Source organism: Larimichthys crocea, chromosome XIII, assembly GCF_000972845.2.
Source record: "Larimichthys crocea isolate SSNF chromosome XIII, L_crocea_2.0, whole genome shotgun sequence".
NCBI lineage: Eukaryota > Metazoa > Chordata > Actinopteri > Sciaenidae > Larimichthys > Larimichthys crocea.
The window spans coordinates 27,586,678-27,607,384 of record NC_040023.1 but is presented as its reverse complement, the minus strand read 5'-3'; the positions used below and the strand labels follow the sequence as shown (position 1 = coordinate 27,607,384).

Here is a 20,707-nt window from a genome sequence, read left to right as displayed (position 1 = left end):
TTGAGGCTTGTTTTGATTTGAGAAAGGTCTCTGGAAGGCCACGGTTGCCGAGATAATGCTGAAAGTCATTATATTAACATAAACCAATGGGTTGGTCAATTCTGTGAAATTGTATCGAGAAAATGTTTTCGTCCTGTTCAAAGGTGATTTATTCAGGCTGATGGTCTCGCCTCACTGAGTAAGAGAGAGCTTTGATATCTTTCTTTGTTAACTCATGGTGCCTTCAAGAAGCTGTTTGTGTTCTCTGTTTGTCTCTCTCTCTCTCCACTGTGTCTTCAAGACTACACAACAACAACTCATTATAGTTTGCAGGATGTCTGTCTGTGTAGGAGGGATGCTCATTCTCTCTCTCACACACACACACACACACACACACACACACACANCACACACACACACACACACACACACACACACACACACAAAGAACATACTGTGGTAGACATTGGTAAATGAAGACTTCTCAATTGCCTACCAAAGACAGCACTCAGGCTCTTGTTAAATCTTATACCTTTGACTTGTCACCTGTAGACACAGTATGGTGCATCCTTTTTACACCGTGGGGATGAATGAAGACGAGACCCAGGATTATACAGACATACAGACTGCTGTTTTGTACATGCTTCACAAATGCTACGCAAATAACTTGAGGCCCCAGAACGGCCTGAGGCACCTGCACTGTTACTTGTATTTCTTATTACATTGATGTTCTGCGATGCACACAGGTGAATAGGGATACATAGGTTTGTTCTTGGTTACCGTCCCCGTTGATTTTTGTTCCACGGTTCCAGTTCGTATCGCCAATTGGTGCTGCTGAGCAGACCTGAAGTCAAATTCTGTTTTCAACACTTTATTTCAGAGTGTTTGCACCGCCTGTCTTTACTGCTCAGTGGTCAGCTTTATTGAGGCCACTGAGCCGGCTCAGGTGAACCTCTACCAGGTAGGTAAAAGCATCTTGAATGGTATTTTGACCCAGGTCTGTTAATGAATGAACACTCAGTTCGGTTCAGCAGAGTAAGGCTACATGCTGCAGTCTACCCCCACATTAAAACAAAATGTTGTTTTGTTCTTCCTCCTCTGGTTCTGTTTCTCATTCTTCACCAAAACTCCAGTTTCTTGATCCTAATTTGAACACTAGTGCCAGATATAATTTGTAATTTGTGCAGAATGGCATAAGGTATTTGTATATGTGTTTGGTAATTTGCTTTACTATATGCGTGTAAATGCATATCAGAAAAATAAAAAAAATATGAAATGTTGTCATCCCGTCTTCTGTGTCTAATGCAAGTACTGTAAATAAGGGTATTCCATTTTTATTTTATTTAACTATTTCATTTCATCTTAGCACAGAGAAGAAAACCTTTACATTTTTTCAGGTTTTTGAAGAGCCCTCTGTGAATATTGTACATCTCTACTGAAACAATATTAAAACCACAGTGAAGAGGAACTGTGAAATTATTGCCTCTTGCCCCCCAACTTGAACTAAATTTGGTACATTCATGTAGAGCTGATAAAACACTTGAAAACACAGAATGGTTTGGATTCAGGCAGTCTACGATTTTTTGGAAGAATGGAATATTTTCAATACGTAAACACTCAACAATGACAGGTTTTTAAATTAGCAAATAAACAACATTATGTGCATGTAGCTAAGTGGATATATATATATATATGATTTCTGAATAAATCCAAACCATTTATTGTTGATAAAACTACGGAATGACATAAATACACTCCCTCTTTAGGAGTATCTGCACACTCACCAAAATGTAAGTCGAGCCCTAGTCTGAAATCCAAGGCACACATCTCAAAGATGCTGCTTCTCTCCAGTGTGCGAGTACACATCGGCTGGCAGGCTAATTTGGAAAACAAATAGGTTGGGTGACTTATGGAAAAGACACCGGCCTGTTAAGAGTGATTTTAGAACTCAGATGTGCTAATCTGTTAAAATTGCATAGCTGAATAATAAAAAGAGCATCTGAGTCATGTATGGTTACAAATTGTATTTTCTCCTAAAACATCAGTCAGTAGATATCAGTTCAACAGATACTGTCATCATACTGCAACGAACAGCAATAAGATATCATGCAAACCTCTTCCAAAGAGATAATACAGTACATATGGTCATAATAAAACTGTTAATTTAGGAGGAACAGTTTAATTAGCTCAGCAGCAAATGACCTCACATGTTCCTTTTTAGGTAATATTCATTCTGATCTCAGCTGGTTTCGAACAGAAGCTCATTTATCAAATGACTGATATCAAAAGACTGACAGTGTTCAAGGACCTGGACAACTGAAGCTTAGCTCTGTCCTGAGCAAACCTGCCTGTAGCCTTGTGTAACAGTGTACATTGGACCCTGTTTATCAATACATCAAAAGGTCCAAAGTATGGAACTGCCTGCCCGTTTTACAATGCAAATGGTTAGTGGTGGTACAAAAGTAAATCTGCATAGCAAAATGTTCTGGAGAGAAAAATATATTCATTATACTGTCACTCAAACATACAGTGAGATACAGATCGTTTACAGCAGTGGAGTAAATGCGACTCAGTTCCATTGTGTTGCTCTGGGGCACATTCTGCAACTTCCTGTCTGTTTGTGTACTCAGTTTCTTGTGCAGTGTTTTGCATAGATCCAAGAGTTGTAGTGGTGCAGCAGCTCATGCAGCAGAGAGCAAAGGGGGGGAGAGGAGGGTCAGATGTATTTGTTGGCCAGATTCTGAACATCATTCCTAGTGAACTCCATGCTCTCCACAGCCGACAGATGCTCAAACAGCTGAGTCATGTGGCGACGCTCGTCCTTCTCCAGCAGCATCAGTACAACCTGCAAAAACAGCATATCATCATTTATCACCAAACCTTCAGCCACTGGGGACAAAGTAGATAGATGATTTATTAGATGTGATAGCAAATTAAAAGTGCGCTCTGTACGGAGTTATGTGACTTACAAATGAGCTTCATTTTTCCTTGACATATCTTTTCAGCCTGTAAATTACAGAACCTTCTCTAAACAGCTTCTTACCGAGAACCTGTCAGCAGTGTGCAGATGGTTGAGGTGTTGGTACACCAGGTTGGGGTCTTTCTCCAGGAGGTGTGAGTCCAACGCCTGCATAATGACACTGATGCTGTGTCCATCCAGCTGTGTGCTCAGGAGCTGGGGGAGCATCTCCGGTTTTGTGGAGGCCAGCAGCTCAGCGCAAGCCGCCATGTTTCCGCTGCAGCGAGCTGCGTTGAGAGCCTGACCGAACTCGTAGGTGCCGGCCGGCTGGAGGTTGATGGAGACGTCCTCTCCCCTGCCGCTGCTGTCTGAGTTAGGGACGGCTGCCGTTTCCTCTTCACCCTCAACCTGAGAAGATAAAAGATGAACAGAGGTGATGAAAGTGGATTTACAGAGTAAAGACATGAGAGAGGGTTTGTTGAAGAGGCTTTAAACTCTGGTACACTGACTTTAACAGAAAGAAAAAAGTAAGCCCAGAGCACACTCTGTCAAGTCTTTCAGTACTCCTTAGAATTAACCAGGCTTTGAATAAATCATTTGGATTTGGAGGTACTGAGCCTGGTCCTTCTCTTTTTGAGCGTGCTACCTCAGAAATAGCAGAACAGCACAGAGTAGCAGAGTTGAAGTTGATGCTGTATTTTTGTGCATGGACATTGTTAGGTGTCTGGGAGCACTTCCATGGCTTGGGTTGATTAGTCAGAACAAAAGATGAGACACCACATTGTATTAAATTAGGGTATCTGATCAAAGATTCCTGTGGATACAGCTGAAACCCCCCAAAATGCATTCTGATCCAAAACACACATTCATCAAACACAGAGCTACATTTGTTTGAACTGAAGTCAGTTTTCTGGACACCTGAGGAGCAGACGGGAAAATAATTAGCACTAGATGCTAGATGTTTTGTCACCAGATTGTCTGCCATTTGATGCTGGGTGGATAGATGCTAATTAACCTTAGGTGATCATGTTGCATCCTATTCTTACAATAATGTATTTTAGTTCAATGCAAATAGTTAAATATGAAAATTAATTCAAATGCCTGTCTGTAGTATGTACCTCTGTGATGGGGACAGTCTTCCTGGGTTTGGCTGCAGGAGCGTTGGCATTGACCAGACTCTGTCTGAGCAGCACTGTGACCTCCTCCAGCTCCTTCTCAGCCTCCTGCACATTAGGATCCAGCTGCAGTACCTCCTGCAGGTCAGAGCTGCACGCCAGGTAGTCCTGGTGGAGAGGTCGACACATCACAACTTTCAGACACATTTTACAGAATTCAGATATTTTAGGTGGGTCTGAGAAATGAAATGATTCACACACTATTTGAGGTCTTTTTTTTTTTTACAGCCTTTTAAATGAACACATTCCCTCGTGGCATTAATAGTCAGCGCTCTATACCTTGAGGCCTTTATTGGCCAGGGCTCGTCTGTAGAAGGCCTTCTTATTGGTTGGCTCCAGTTTCAGTGCTGCATCACAGTCCTGCTTGGCCTCACTAAACCTCTCCACCTTCAAGTAGCACAGGGCTCTGCAAACACACACACAGATACACAAACGTCACTTGTGATATTTATTTTTATCACCAGCAGTGATCGTATATGTATCATGAGTTTGTGACTCATCCACAGTGAATCAGACTTGACAAAAATGGTTGAAAGCATGAAATAGATTCATTTCCTCATTCATTTCATCATTTCCATACGACATGGATAAGATACGAAACAGATTTTACGTCTGCTGTTTAAACACTTTTTATTAAACACGTTTATTGCACAAAGGTGTTGTCTGTGTTTTTCGTTAAATGCGTCCCAACAGCTGTGTGGCAGCAGCAAGTTTGTATGTTTGCTCTGGTGTGGCTGTACATACACGCTCTTTTCCGCAGCGGAGCTCAACATACACACGCAAACATGAAAACACAATGGGGCATTTTTTACGTCAGTATCACAGTTTCCTCCGTGACGTGATCATCAATCTAGCTAGCATTGTGAAGAAGAAAGGAGGGGGGCATACAGAGAATGAAGTCAGACCTGCCTGCTGCATGCGCTATGCTTGCTGTATTTCTTTTTAGATCTAAGATAATATGGTAGTGGCTATACGCAGAGTTGTGATAAGCAGTGCTGAGGCAGGCAGCTGTTTCCTGAGCCTGTTCCAGCTTACCAACAATACACACTCATTTACAACCAGTGACTGACGAATGGTTTGGTCGTGGCTACAGAGCTGAATGCACACACTGCCTGACAGATGACAGCTGGGTATAAATTATCAGTCTGTTTTAATTCATCCATAGGAATAAATACATGTCTGACTGGAAATAAAGTATGAAAAGTACCGAGTAGTAGTGAGGAATGAAAAGAGAGCAGCTGTGTGTTTGTTTATGCTGAGGTGAGACTGAGCCTCTAACCTGTTGGTGTAGATAGGACACTCTTCTGGTTTTAGCTTAAGGCATTCACTGTACTTCCCCAGTGCATCCTGGTATTGGCCCTTCTTCACAAAATCGTTCCCTTCTTGCTTCAAACTTGCAAAACGAACTTCTGCTTTCCTTTCTGGAAGACAAGGTAAAGTGTTGATTATTGCTTATTCATGCAAAGAGCATGTTGAGGTAATGACTTCACAATGACACTTGCAACACATTTTAATCAACCTCTCATTAGTTTCTAAGGAAACCTAACACAAGGAACTACGCTAGTCTTCTGTGCATTACACCTTGAGGGTTTAAACCCTTGGAACGAATGCTGTGCTTGCTAGATGTGAGGCATGAGAGTTAAGTCAGCAATCAGTCACAGCGTGGACTAAGGGCTAATCAATCTGCTGCAAAGTGTCTTCTGGGAGGAAAAACTGTGCCAGCAGGTCTATTCTTTCATTAGGGTTTAAAAATAACAGCTGTAGCACAGCCCGGGAGAGAGGAGAAACTGCTTGGTCAGTGAACAGAGGTGACACGTCCACTTATATAAAATTTAGGCCCTTAACATCTTTCTCCTTTCTTAGTGCGGAGTGACTAAGAAACAAGAATGAGCTGAGTCTATTGTCTTCTATTCCTCCATGTCAGGAATTCAGATCTGTTAGTTGAGTAAACGTAGCTGTTAGATGTTAAAAAATACTCTATTAGTTAAGGAGGAGTCCTGTTCTGAAAATGTTACCTAAGTATGAAAGTATTTTTAGCTAAATGTACTAAAGCTAAAGCACTTAGTGAAGATTAAATTGTGCCTGTGGGTGCTAAGTGAGTCGATTATTGTTGCACACCTAATGCCTGCATCACTCTCTCAGGGTTTATTTCACAACAATGACCCACTTGCTGTACATTATCCTGCTTATTACACACCAAGGTGTTCCTTCAGTGTTACTAAAGGAATCAATCATTGATATATGATATTGGTCTATGATCCGAATTTCATAGCAACAGTCTGCTATTCAGAAACAACAAACCAATCAATTGGTATTTAAGAGAGCTGGGTAATAAACTGTGATACTACCTGATATTTATCATCAGCATTTATGGTCATATCATTTTACATGTTTACACCACTTAAATGTAATCCTGTGTATTGTGTGACAAGCTTTAACAGTCATAGTTATGGCTTTATCAAAACAGACCTGCATCCCTGGCTGCCTTCTCTGCTCGAGCCTGTAGGACCTCTGCGCTGGGTGGCTGCTCTCTGCGGTGCTGCTGAGCTGACAGAGGCACCAGGGGAATGTCCGGAAGTTTCTCTCTCCACTCCGTGCCGTCCTGCTCGATCAGCACCCGGGTGATCCTGGAGAAGGACGCAATCAATCAGTCAGTGCATGGATGTTACACATGGACACACTTTATCAAGCGGTTTTCAAGCTGTCCAGATAAACCAGATATTCAAAAGGTTGATATAAAAAAAGTGTTTGCAATTAGCACCTATTTGCTGAGTGTTTATTATGGGTGCGTATCATTGTTCATTTTTGTATCTATACTGTTCATGCAGCACTAAAGCTATGACCCTTTGGTACTCCTAAACGCACCCAGGTGAATTTTCCCATTACGTAACAGAGAGAGGACATGCACTCTGAGAGCCATAATTAGCCTCAAGCTGGAGCTGCTTTTGAACACCAGCTAAATCCACTAATTAGACTTTGTGTGCTTGTTCATTTGATTTGTTTTAATTAATCTTCTGATTATGTTACAATGCTAATTTTAGTTTTAAGTATATAAATAACATTATACAAGGCAGATGGAGCAATCAAATCTCCTTATCTTTAGTAAAATGGTAGTAACATTTACTAGAATAGCTGCTGTGGGCACTGTAAGATGTCTTTGTGATGCCAATCAGACCATTCAAAAATGTAAATATGGATGTTAAAACTCATTAAGTCTGTGTTTCATTGCACCTCCATGTGTTCTGCTGCTTCTCTTCTCTGAAGTGAGAAGGCCAATACCTGTTGACGCTGTCGTGTGCTGCCTGCACACTGATGTCTATCTGCAGGACAGTCTTATAATCCACGTAGGCCTTGCGGTAGCGCTCCAGGGACTCATAAGCCATGGCCCGGCGCAGGAGGGGCTTGAGGGAGAATGGCTGCAGCTCCAGGGCTCTGGTTAGTATAAATAGATGTGATGAGACAGGAGCAAAGGATCAAGTCTGTTGCCTCTGCTATTGATGCCACTCTCTGACAGTACTGTCCGTCTGGAACTGGAATCTAAATATATGAGACAGATTTCAAAGTGGATGTACTCTTTGTCTTGCTGTGTAAGTTTATAGTACTGCATGCATGAGGTGTACTAGTTTGTATGTGTAAATAAACTGTCGTGCAAACTTACTCTCTTGTTTGTTCTACAAGTTGAATCTTCAGCAAACATACCATGCATTTAAAGTCTCTCACATGGGAGTTACCCTGAGTTTTCTGCTTTTAAAACCATTTTTAAAGAGATTAATGGAAATTCCTTGCAGCACACCCCAGTGCAAATCCCTTCATAAAACAATAGTGATCTGCTACTGAGGTATGCTGTAGGCTGTCTACTAAAAATTGGAAAGTTGTGTTCAATTCTTGAGGTAAGACCAAGTGTGAATTGTGAAGTTTGGGTTGACACCCACAACCAACATTACTTACTCACCGCCTGCTTATACACACAGTGTTAACAAGGTCACTAAATTGACTCACTTTGTGCAGTCCTGTATGCAGTCTTGACTGTTGCCATCTTTCAGGTAGCAAGCTGCTCTGTTAGAGTACAGAATACATACATCCTCTGGGCTATCAATCCCTGCACAAAAAGAGACAAATGTCACAAATACAACATACAGTATGAATAATAATTAGGAAACACAACTCATAAACTGTTAGACAGAACAATCTGTAAAAGAGGCAAACATGCCTGGCTTAGGTGTGGCTTTATCAAGGGCAAGTATGTATGTGTTATGAATCATTTATAATGTTCAGAGATTACTAGAAGAGTACTGAAAGTACTCTTCTTGCTAGAAGACTTTATTTAATAAAGTACTAAAGTGTCTCTTATATTGCCAATATCTTGCCACATTTGAAGCTGTATATGTGTTGCAATGATTCCAGTAACAACTAATTAGAAAACTTCTTTTTGTAGCACCACAAGGCAAGATGCAAGGTTCTTTTAAAGCTGCAGTCACACATGCAACATTTCTATGTATTCATGTGTTCACCAGTCAACCAGTTTAAATTACTTGCATGTTTTTAACAGAATTTGATTCTGGACTCCACACAGGTTAAACCAAAGTCCTGTAAACTCTTTGTTGCTACCTTAAACAGGCAGCAGGCCTAGCTTTTCTTCCACTGATACATCCTGCTATTGAACAGGGGCAGCACTATGAGTCTTCAGAGCTGACAAGCTGAAATACACAAGGCAGATGACGACCAAGGAAAAGCTCATCGCTCCATATTTAGAACATTTTCTCCTGAAAGTTTCTCACTCAGTGCACAGAGTGTTTCTGTTTTTCTCTCTGCTTGCCTAACGGGTCTTGCACTCTGTTTCCACCATCATTATCACTGACACAGGTGAATCAGCTAGGGCTATACAACAGACAGAGCAACACTAAATACAGTCATCTTAGTGTACCACCTCATCAGATGAAATCAGATTATGGATGATGACACAGTGAGACAGTGATGACGATGCCTCAGCAACTGCTCAAACTTAATGAGCATTTACATTATGTTAGAAGTGTAAACTAGGGCATCTATATACTGATCCAAACACGACTGTAAGACAGTTTGAATGTCAATATTATGAGTTTGGTTTTGAAAATGTCGCTTTTTGACAGACCACAGTGGTGTGAACGGGTTCAAAGTAAAGTATCCTCATGTCTGTTCTCAGCTGCAGTCTGTCTGCATTACATGTAGACTTCCCTTCACCAGTCAGATGATGGGCCTTGAATGATGGTGATGTGTTTTCACTTTCACATGCAGTAGCACAGAGGCTAGTGTGTACATCATGGCTGAAAGAGAGAGTATGTTTGATTGTGGACAGGCCTGACCCACAGCAGTTTCTTTCTCCATCAATCGCTCACTTACTCCCTCTCTGTGAGAATTATAGCTGCAGTCTTATGGACTCAATTTCACAGTGAGTGGTTAGCAGTCATGTGACCAGGACAGACCTGAGATGAGAGGCTTAGTGCCTGGCTGAGGCTAACACAGAAGCACTGTCCATGTACACCACAGCAGCCACATTGTGACGCATTGCTATAAGAACAAAGTCACTAAATACACCAACGAACAGCCCAACATTTTATTCCCTGGATATTCAAATATTTGTTGTTGTTTCTAGACAGCATGTACACTAATGCAGACTGCTTCTGGGAGAGACCATTTGTGTTGTTTAGGTGTGATTTTTTCTGGAAAATATATTTTTTTTGGCATTTTATTGTTGTTATGTCCTGCACTGTAATAAAGCAACAGAAAATAAATGAACGTGCTAGCTGTGTAACTGCAAGGTCATGACCTTTGATTTACAAATGCATTGGAAAGTTAAGTTAAGGAAACATTGTCAGAGGATTGAGGGTTAAACCCCTTAAAGCGATATTTATTCAAATATGGGTGTGACTGTTAGTTTAACTATGAGCAATGTGTTACAAGTCACAGCATGTTTGTAATGCACCAATATTAAAGTAAATGTAATGTGTTTACAGCCATGGAGGCTCAAACATTAACTACATCTACTAAAACCTTACACACTCCATGAGTGAACCACCAGCAGCCACCTCAGACTATAATAACAAGAACAGCAGGACTGTGAGGACTCTTCCACCTTACCTGAATCTGTGCAGCCTTGAATGGCTTGTGAGTATTTCTCCAGTGCATCAGCAAACTGTCCGTTTTTAAACAGCAGGTTTCCTTCATTCTTTAGCCGGGCCAGTGGTGGGGGCAGGGCTCCACATGGAGCATCAAGGTTGACAGTTTCCCCTGCGTTTCCTCCAACCGAAGTCCCCTTACCGCTGCCGCTCTGATCAGCCTGTACTGAAGCTGTCGAGCCCCTCTTGCTTGTACCATTGGTTACCTTTTCCTTGGACTCCTGCGTGACTTTGTACTTGTCAGAGCTGCCTCCTTTGCTCTTCCAGTGTCCGTGGTGGGAGTTGTTGAACTCACTGTGTGGACCCCCATCCCCTCTGCCGTGGGGCTTTTTTTGAGCGTTACCCATGTCTCCCCTTTCGGCAGGAGCAGCTGAGCTCTCCTCCCCTCCCACAGGCTGGCTAGGTTCAACCGGACAAGCTGGAAGGGAGAGGGAGGGAGGGAGAGAGGCAGAGAGGCACAGAGAGAGAAGAGGGGGGGAGGTGGGGGACACACCCACAGGAAGGAGTCAGTGGTTACATCACAGTGGGGGAGGGTTAGACACACATGACATAGAGCCACTTCAAAGAGGGAGTTCCAGGAAGCAGCCACTCTCAACAGTGAATTACAGAAGCGCTGGGTGGGGGCAGGGCGGCTAACACACGCACATAGTAAGTCACATTACCCAGATGGACAGGAGGTGTTTCCTCTATCTATAGCACAGGCAGGCAGAGGGGTCTGTGATGAGAATCACTGCTGCTATTGCCACAGTTGCTGAAGTTGCATCAGATGTTTTGTATAAATGATGAGTGGATCTGAGGCCAAGGAGACTAAATAAAGCACAGATATACAGGGAAGTATGGTGTAAAAATACAGATGACCTCATAAAATACTGAATATACACAGTATTATGTAAATCTATAATTATAATTTTTTTTTTCTGAGTTTTAAGCTTTGTAAATTAGGGCAACCATTACTGAATAATTAAAGCTGACAGCTGAGATTTGAGAGTTTATCAGCCCACACACAGTTCTCTTTGGTGTAAAATCTATGTAGTGATGACACTGTTTCTGATCTACCTCCAACATATCTTTTCCATTTCTGAACTACAGTTTACTGTAAGTTACTCTAGTCAATTACAGAACTCATCTGCAACGCTGATTTAGCCTCTGGGGCAATGACCAATGTTTTGGTCAGCAGATATCAAGTAAACGGAAATCCAACTTCCTCTGCAGTCCACTTAGCAACTTGATAAACAAGAATGACGAGAAAGACATGTTTGGCTCATTCCTATAAACACTTATCTGATTATGAGATTGTTTTTGGCCAATGCGTTCGCCTCTTTTGTCACAGACTGTTCACCTGCAATGCATCCAAAGTCTGCTCAAACACGATTGGTTGCTACTCAGACTACAACCAAAACCAAAATCTTGGTCCCTTGCCGACAGATTCTGCAGTCATTTGGTATCTGTTTATAAAGAAAAATTATTGGTTGGCAGTGTATATCCACACCAACATTTCTGTGATAAATTATTTTGCAGATAGTATTGACCATGCCAAAATATATATTGGTCGGACTCTACTGTAGAACTACAGAATTTAGTGATTTACCCCACCATGGAGCTATAGATCTAGATGTTTATTTGGTTGTTAGTAATTCATTTGAACCCTCAAGTAGTATCAGTAGTGACAACTGATCACCCCTGGACTTGCACAGCTGTTCATACTCTGTTTAAAAAAAAACAAAAAACATACATCTAAAATACATCTGTACTGTACAGTTAGCCCTCTTGTGCAGTATTGTAATACATCTGAATATTAGTTTAGTCACATCTGTATCTCCACATCTGTAACTCTGTTAATTTATTAATTGCACTACCTGTACATTATGCTCCCATAAGTTATTTGTATATAATCTGCCCATAACTACTGCCCACATTGTTTATCTGTACATACTCTGCACATAGTTAAACACACCTTACTTGCACTACCGTAAATACTGCATTTATCTGTATCTATTGAACTTTGCTATTTGCACTTCTGATTAGATGCTAAACTGCATTTCGTTGCCTTGTATTTATACATGTGTAATGACAATAAAGTTGAATCTAATCGAATCTAATTGGTGAATAAAGGCTTGGTACTTAATACACTGCCTGGATACAACACAACTGCACACATAACTGACGCTGATTTAAAAAGCTGAAATATTTCTTCTAAAAAGACAATTTAATTAACTGTCCATGTTCTGTTAAATATCAGTAAGAGAACATTACTTTCACTTAAATTGATCACAGATAGATTTTTGGATGGATTCAGGGAATTATAAATGGTCAATGGCATGTTTATAACCTCTGTGTCTGTAAATCATGGATATAAATATTGATTATGGAGGCTTTCCAACAATCTCACCAGTCTGTTCTGCTTTAGTCTCATTGTTGCTGTGGTCATCTTTCTCTTCTATTTCTTGAATGAGGATTTTTTTGCCTTTGCGTTGCTTCTCTGGATGACGTTCCATCATCTTCTTCTCAGTTTCAGACAGAAGTTGCTAAATAACAAATAATTCACACATTAGAATGTGTCACCCGCAGAAACCCAACCCAGGTCTGTTAAGTTCAGTTCCACATACAACTGAGCTATAGTGAATGATTTGTTTGTCAATGTAAAAGAAACATCTTTCTTCCTATTCACCTACATAATACATAAAAAGGACATAAAAACAATGTTCCCAGGCTGACTACTAAATATAATACCTAGTGGGCTATCCATCTAACACAGAACAACTGGAAAAGCCACATCATTCTATGTTCAATACCTTACCGTTATGGAATTTTCTATCCTTAGGCTGCACATGGTCACGTGTGGGCCTTGAGGTCCACGGCAGTATTAATTGTTTGTCTTTGACTGGGTGCCACCATATCTCAACACTGTGGTGGCCAGGGTCGAAGAGACCTATTGATGCCTTCCTAGTTATAATAGATAGCTGGCCATTGACGTTCCAATCTGCGTAAACAGGCATCTGTGTCTACAGACTAGAATATACTGACTAACACCTCCAAGGGTAAAGACATTCTCTTTGACTAATTCTGGTGCGTATAGTATTTGGGGTGTGATCTTTTGGTTTAAAGTTTATCCACCATCACTTCGTCAGAATGTGAGACCGACTCAAGCACTTCAGATGTACTTTGAAAGTGTCTCTAATTCTCCTTGGCCATGCATCAATAAATAATACAGTATAAGACATCAGAGGGTCCTGAACACTTTCTTCCCTCCTGACCTCACCATTGTCCTTTGACTTCAGCAATTTCTCTACAACACATACATTATGCCTGATCTCAGACAAATACACTGACACCTAGTGGAAAAAAGGCTACTGGCATGTCATCAAATGCCTCAGTACTTCTATCACCTACAGTGGCTGCAGCATTCTGCGGCTCTTCCCTAAGCACCATCCTCAGGTCTTCAGCAGCCATTTGGAAGTTACCCATGTGATGATAAACAGTAGCACGACGTAGCAGGGCTGATGGAGACAAAAAGAAAAAAATCACATGTAGTACATTATATATATATATATATATATACGTGCATTGTTGTAACACCTTTAACTCCTTGTTACTGTTCAAAAAGTAATCACCTTTCATATTCCCTGGTTCCAGCTCGAGTACCCTCTGGCAGTCTGTCATGGCACTGTGCCACTGCTTGAGCTTGATCTCTCCCTGGGCTCTGTTGTTGTATGCAGCCACAGTTGGTATAATGGAAAGGCTTCTGTAATGGAAGACCAAAATAAAATAGATTTTTATTTATAACAAGGTTAATGGATAAACACTTAGAGGTACTGTAAATGGGCATGGAATGAGAGTTCAATGAATGACAGCAGTCTAATTAAATGCCAGGCAACATAATTGAATTCCCTTCAGAGATGTAAAATGTGTATATATAATAAATGAGTTGTTTTAAGAGCCTGACCTGGAATAGTATGCAACTGCCTCCTCATAATCGTTTGCTCTGAAAGCTTCATTGCCTTTGTCCTTTTCACGATTTGCCAGAAGGAGTTTCTCTTGTTGTGTCAGCACTGGATATGTCGCAGAGACCACACATATCAGAAACATGCCCACACAACTGAAGTGTGCACAATGACAACTAAATAGAGTATGGGATACATAAAACATTACATGATGTGTCCACTTTAGTCTTGATTTTGGGGTGTCCTGTGTTTATAATGACAGGTGGATCATTTTCAACCACATTTCTGTCGATTCTTTCGCATTCTTTTTCCACATCAAACCTGAAAACAGAGTGAAATATATTTGTGTGAATGAAAATATTGTGCAAAATGATGCTCTAGTACAGCATCAAGCCTTGATCTATGGATCACTGTAATGAGAAGAAGCTTAGCAAATGCTGTGAAACCTTTTATGTACAGTGCCTGCAGCTGCTGTAACAGTGTGTTCTTTCTTCTGAACATAATAGACAAATGTAGAGACAAAATGACTCACTTGTCCCATTCCCGATAATCACGTGGGAGAGTGTGTTTTGAAGAATTCCTCTTTTCTTTTGGGACTGAAGTCTGTGATAACATAAGGCTTAATTTTAGTATTTTCCGTGTGGACATTACTGTACATGGGTACAAACATCGTTGAAGATCATTTTTACCTGACTAAATGGAACTGAGCAATTTGAACCTCTTATAGGCGGCATATTTTCTTTCACTGGATCATCAAACATTGACTGCTGTTTTAGTGAAGTCTCAGTCTTTTTAGTTTCTTCTTGCCACATCTGTAAAAAACAAAGTATTTAATACGTCTGACTCATTTTCAGACAAACGGTCATATAAGAAGGCAGGAAAAATTACACAACAATGTGCAGCATACCTTCAACCCATCAAAAATTTGGCTCCACTCGTCTTTAGAGAGGCTGGCTGCGGTGGCCACAGGGTTGTCTTTCCTCAGAGCTCGGCTCCGAGGGTCGAGGGTTTCCAAGTGACTCTCACAGAACTTGATCAGATGAGGATAGATGCCCTCATCTCCAGACCTGTACACAGAGTAAAACATCACTTTCTGAAAGCAGAAATTCCTGGTTAACCTTTTCAGTCCAGTGTAGTGTAGTCTAGTTGTGGTGTGCTCAGTTATCATTTTGCAATCAGTTGTTATGCAAATTATATTCAATAGTGCATATACATTTTCTTATGACGATAGAAATATCTTAGTGGAGGAAAGTTCACTAACGAAGGAATGGAAGAAAAGGTTTGATGAACATACACAATCAGACATCTTCACATCTCAACCTCAGTTTTGTGTTTTTCTACCTCAGTACTTTTAAGATTTTCTCCAGGTATTTGACATCTTTGCATTTTTTTATGTAATCATAGTCCAGGTGCTCCACTGGGACCTTCCCACTGTAGTCAGCGGTGGTGGACTGGTTTTGAAGAGAGAAAAATGCATCTGCACTCATGCCTAAAAAGAATTTCAGTTTACTCAGTTAATATGTCAAACAATGAAGATCTTAACGATAGCTATATAATTATTGCTAGCTCTCTCCAACTTAACGATATTGATAATTTAGATGGCGTTAGCGCTAAAGGAACGTGATAAATTATATGTTCATATGAGGAAAATAAAATAATACACTTTAAAGAAATAACTTTACCTGCTATTGTTGGGCTCCTAGCTGCAAAGCGGAGTCTGTTACTACGGTAACCACACACGGAAGTAAGCGGGACGCCAAAACGGAAACACGTCACACAGTCAACAGTGGGCTCCAAATTTGAAAACGTGGCTGCAGACGAACATGTAACCAACAGAAACAACGACGAGGGGTGCGAGCCGAGGCCGAGAGCTGAGCCTGAGGAGACAACGCAAGTCCACGGCCTTCACATTAATGTTGGCCCAGTTTCATCTGGGTAGAAGTGAGTATGCTTTTAAAACGTCCATATTTAACGGTGAATTATATTTTTTGACACATATATCCGACAAGCCACTGTTTCTAGTTTTGAGGCTTACGTAGTTAGGGCGTTAATTTTGGGCGTATACTATTTAATGCTCTACTCGCCTCGCTGCCAGCAAGGATAAGCGAGTATGTCTAACGTTAATGGACGGTGGATGACATTAATCCTCAAGAACGACCCAAACGACTGTTTTGGATATTATCTGTGCGTACTCCTATGTTAAGCAATGGCTTAAGTTACGTCAGCGTGGATGACATTACAGACAAATGTAACGATACCACTGAACAATACGCAATCAGATATTCAAGTTGATATAAATCCCCTTTTACAAAAGTTAACTCGGTAATTGACACAGGTGTTTCCAAATCATGCTAATTACAAACAAATATGGCCGACATGAAGGAGTCTTACAATACGTTTGGTTTCGGTAAAATTAAGACTTTAGTCTTAAATGCATAATATTAATCCGTTTTCAGGTGAATTTTGCTACCTTTGTGCATGTTTTCATTTTCACCTAGGCGGGTAATGTAGACCCAGCTAACTGGCAGTTAATCGCCGAGATTTTTCTTACGTTAACCTGATGTTAAAGTAACTGGAAAATGGTCTTAGAGGGGCACTCCCCTTGTATGAATCCCCAGGGTCCGCTGTCAGCAGTGTCGGGGTCGCTTGTTGGTTTTGGCGCCTATAGCTCGTGTTATAGCGGCATCACAGAGAGCACGCGACGGGGGATTTAAATCGACAGCACGCGCTCACATAGCAACGCTGATGAAACAGCTGAGAATGTTTGTCCGGGTTGAACCAGCTCACGTTGTTTGACAGTTTGTGCCACAAACTACAATATTTACGCTGAAAACGACTGAAACAACATCCTTATATCACTTGGCTAATCTCCTATCACAAAGTGAGTCCAACATGACGACACCTACTTAAAAATAATTGCAAACGGTCAACATTTATGCTAGTTTAGCTTTGTCTTGTGTATCACTCTTACTTGACTGAGTGTTCTTGAGTCATTTGACTTCATATTTTTTGTTTCCTACAGGTCTGTTCTGCTGAATACTGTGTCTGGGACATAAAGGTGCACACAGGAGGAGGAAAATGCAGTGCACTCCTGAATCAAACCTCTACCATGAGAGCTGCAAAGGCCAAGAGCACTGTTATGATGACTGCTCCGACAGTGGTTACTCGGGTTTATTTCACAGCCCACAGAGTAGTAGTGGAGCTGACTCCTGTAGGTCTTTGTCTCCAGTGGAATTCAATGAAACGCCTAAAGAAAACCTCAGGCTTTCAGTCACTCCTAAAGAACGGACCAGGGGACCAGTCAGATTTTTGAGCAAGGACTCCAGGGGAGTGCAGCGGCCATCAGCAGTTAGCTGGTGTGAAACTCCTAAAAGAGATTCCTCGTTGCGACACAGACTTCAAATGTGCAGACCCACCACAGCTGTCAAAAATGACAACACAAGATCACCATGCACCAGAAAGACTGAATCCTCCATCTGGCTCAGTGCATCGTTTGACTCTCTGGACACTGTGACGGGAGCTTTGGCATCAAGCACTTTAAAATTGCAGCAGGATCTGCCACTATCTGGTAGGAAGCGCCGTCTCTTCTTCATGCAGGTGAGGACCTCCACTCTTGAAGACGGTAAACTCAACTCTGGTTGTCTCTCCACTTTCGAGAGAAGAGGCTCACTCTCAGATGCAGATTTCAGCGAGAGCATTTCTGCTTCTGATCAAGTTACTGTTGAGACTCCGTGCTTTAGCAAGTTCCTCCCTGGCTCTTCTAAGGAAAACTCTCAATCACCAATCAGTGGTGTGAGAAAGAACCTGTATGACAGCTCAAGTGTCTTGTGCACACCATCATCCACACATACACCCAAATACATCAGGTATGTGCTACTTTCTGACACCTTTTATGACTTTTTTAAAATTTTATTTCACCTTTACCCAGTTGAATATAATAAAACCAGCCTGTATTAACCACCTTCTAACCCCGGAACAGGTCCGTGTCTCAAGACAGTGGTTTTGGTTCCCTGACCCTTGATAAGTCCCAAGACTCCTCAGTAGACCATGATGGCTCATTCCAGGAGCTGTTGCTCTCTGTTTCCAGAGGAAACAGTGAAACCCCAAATCTGCCAGAGACAAAGTGGCATTCCCGTTTGCAGCGACAGCACAGGCTTTCTACACTTAAAGAAGGGGGCTCTCAGTCTGAGGAAGACCCAACAGACAGAAAGCATGTCCATCTTCATCAGTGCCACAGCCATTCCAAAGAAGATGAGGTTTTTGTTGACAGTGCCACTCCTCATAGTGGCCTTTCTTTTAGATGTGGTAATAGCATGACATCTGATAGTTTTGCCTCCACAAAACAAGATTATGCCACCCCACTAAGAGCGACTACAACCAAGCCAGAAAACATGACACCTTTTGGCACTGCTCCGGGTAATCCAGATGTAACTCCTCTCAGGACAACCCCAGTGAATCTCTCGCTGACTCCAGCTTTGCAGCTAGTTCATGCTATGTGCCAGCAGAAAGCCCAGATGTTTGTTGGTCAAAGTCCAAGCCTGAAGGAGCAGCTCAAGTCCACAGCAGCACTGACTGAGACCCCAGTAGCATTCAGGACCACCATGCCCCTAGCTGGGCTGATCGGCAGGAAGATGGGTCTAGGGAAGGTGGACATACTCACAGAGCTGAAGAAGAGGAATCTTAGGCACATCCTGGCTTTCATACTCAGTCATCTGGCCCCTGAGAGCATCTATAGGTGAGGAGTTCATATATTATTGCTCAGATACTAATTTACTTTCAGATCACTCTAATTTGTCATTCATTTAACTGATAATGATTCATTGAATATATGAATAAACTGTAGAGAATCCTGTAGAATTCATACAGCATATCATGGATGCTTGGCTTACACCAAAGTCAATCATTATGAACAGTCAAGAACACAGTTAAGTGGAATGAGGATTGAAAAAAAATAGAATACAATGTTGGTCTCATGCGTGTATTTGTTTGTTTGACAGGTGTGGTCAGGTGTGCAAGAGCTGGAATGAAATCATCCAACAGGACAAGCGAGCTCGTTTTAAGAGAACAGCCCATCTGAGTGAAGTGGAGGCTGCTCTTGAGGTAGGAGGCTTGCCATATTAGCCACTATTGCTAATGACTGACCAATCACAAATTGGTGTCCTATCAATATGTGGCTGTTTTTAAAATAAGCCACTGTGGGTGTTGTCGTCTGCCTCGTTCTATCTGCAAACACACATACAACACAAAAGGAATAAACATGGATTAAGCTTCAAATATTTCAATTTGAATAGTTGGGTGGCTGTGATGGGAAATTTGAAGACTGTCCCTCTGTCATCTAGCTTGTCAGTGTTAGTTGAAATTATCGTCTAACTTTGTGCTGTTGTCTTATAGCTTGGTGGTGCTGTCCATGTCCCCGATGCTGAAACCAGACTTACTCTGTCAAAGAGGTCGGCCCTCAAGACTGTTCAGGCCCAGTCTAGGACCTCCAGCTACTGCACCCCGCAGTCAGGAAATAGCACTTTAACCTCATTACAGCGCAGCAGCAGCGGCAAACGTGAAAAATTTCTTGAAGTGAGTTTTAAAACCATTAAACTGAACTTCCCTTATTTTATTTTTTAATATAAATATGAACTGATTGTTGTTCTTTTGGGTGGGATTTGTGCTCAGGGAAGTTCACAGACATTTACTGTTAGTCATTTCAAATATTTTTTTTCCTTCTCAGGTTGCCAAAACCCTCTTCAATGATGAGTGCCTCAAGCCTTGCCCTCGATGTGAGCATCCTGCAAGGTGTCACTCAGTGAAAGGGGAGGGAGTGTGCAGCAGAGCTGATTGTGGTTTTCAATTTTGCACAGCCTGTTTATGTGCTTTCCATGGCTCCAGAGAATGTGGGAGCCAGTCTGTAAGCCGTCGCAAGAAGGATATACTTCTTCCAGGAAGCGCTCAAAGCAAGCGAAATGTTAGGCGACTATGAGCAGAAAGTGTTCCTGTTTTCGATACCACTTTAGCATTTTTTCCTGGTAAAGACCAGGTTTAGTTACAAGGAAACCGATATGTAGCCAGTACATGAGAGCAACTTCTGTACTTATCAATGTGTCTTTGTGCCTGTCTTATGTACTGTATTTTTCCTCTTTTTTTTCAATGCAGTTCTTACTTGTTTTTAATTATGAATGTGAAGGAAATCTCAGCGGCAGTGCAATGATTGAATTTTTGCTATTGATGTACTTTTCCATACACTGATCAACTGTACATAGTTTTTTGGAATATCTGAGATTTTCAACTTTTACCAATGTATTTTCAGAGCAGTTTTAAAATAAATTTGATTTTTTTACGTGTGTGAATTTTCTTTTCTTTTGGCTACAGTCATTTTGGGGCAAAGTCTTTGTTGTGATCCATACAGAATTATTTGTCAGTGTTTGGCTCCATCTAGTGGTGGTCTAGTGGTTGTCAACAATGTCATTCTCTCATTTAACCTTTTTGCTATATGAAAGTAATCTTAGT

At 41.4% G+C, this 20,707-nt stretch overlaps 2 protein-coding genes across 3 annotated transcripts; one reads left to right on the top strand and one right to left on the bottom strand.

The window, feature by feature from the left end:
- Positions 1-1,305: 1,305 nt before the first annotated feature.
- On the bottom strand, positions 1,306-16,002 carry LOC104936368 (sperm-associated antigen 1). The gene is made up of 19 exons (XM_010752399.3): positions 15,892-16,002; positions 15,551-15,698; positions 15,117-15,276; positions 14,899-15,021; positions 14,742-14,812; positions 14,418-14,530; positions 14,212-14,317; positions 13,880-14,010; positions 13,659-13,765; positions 12,658-12,793; positions 10,231-10,686; positions 8,113-8,212; positions 7,393-7,545; positions 6,583-6,740; positions 5,393-5,534; positions 4,393-4,519; positions 4,057-4,221; positions 3,023-3,346; positions 1,306-2,824 (listed from the first exon to the last, which is right to left on the bottom strand). Exons 2-19 carry the CDS (start codon positions 15,694-15,696, stop codon positions 2,696-2,698), a joined length of 2,847 nt encoding a protein of 948 aa, XP_010750701.2. The 5' UTR covers positions 15,697-15,698; positions 15,892-16,002; the 3' UTR covers positions 1,306-2,695.
- Positions 16,003-16,010: 8 nt separating this feature from the next.
- fbxo43 (F-box protein 43) lies at positions 16,011-20,542 on the top strand. 2 transcript variants are annotated; one of them, XM_010752410.3, is made up of 6 exons: positions 16,011-16,150; positions 17,232-18,075; positions 18,189-18,944; positions 19,207-19,309; positions 19,601-19,780; positions 19,932-20,542. In XM_010752410.3, the coding sequence occupies exons 2-6, from the start codon at positions 17,288-17,290 to the stop codon at positions 20,178-20,180; spliced, it is 2,076 nt and encodes a 691-aa protein (XP_010750712.2). In that variant the 5' UTR covers positions 16,011-16,150; positions 17,232-17,287; the 3' UTR covers positions 20,181-20,542. The 2 variants fall into 2 exon arrangements, with proteins under 2 accessions (XP_010750712.2, XP_010750720.2); XM_010752418.3 differs by lacking the exon at positions 16,011-16,150 and adding an exon at positions 16,965-17,090.
- Positions 20,543-20,707: the final 165 nt, after the last annotated feature.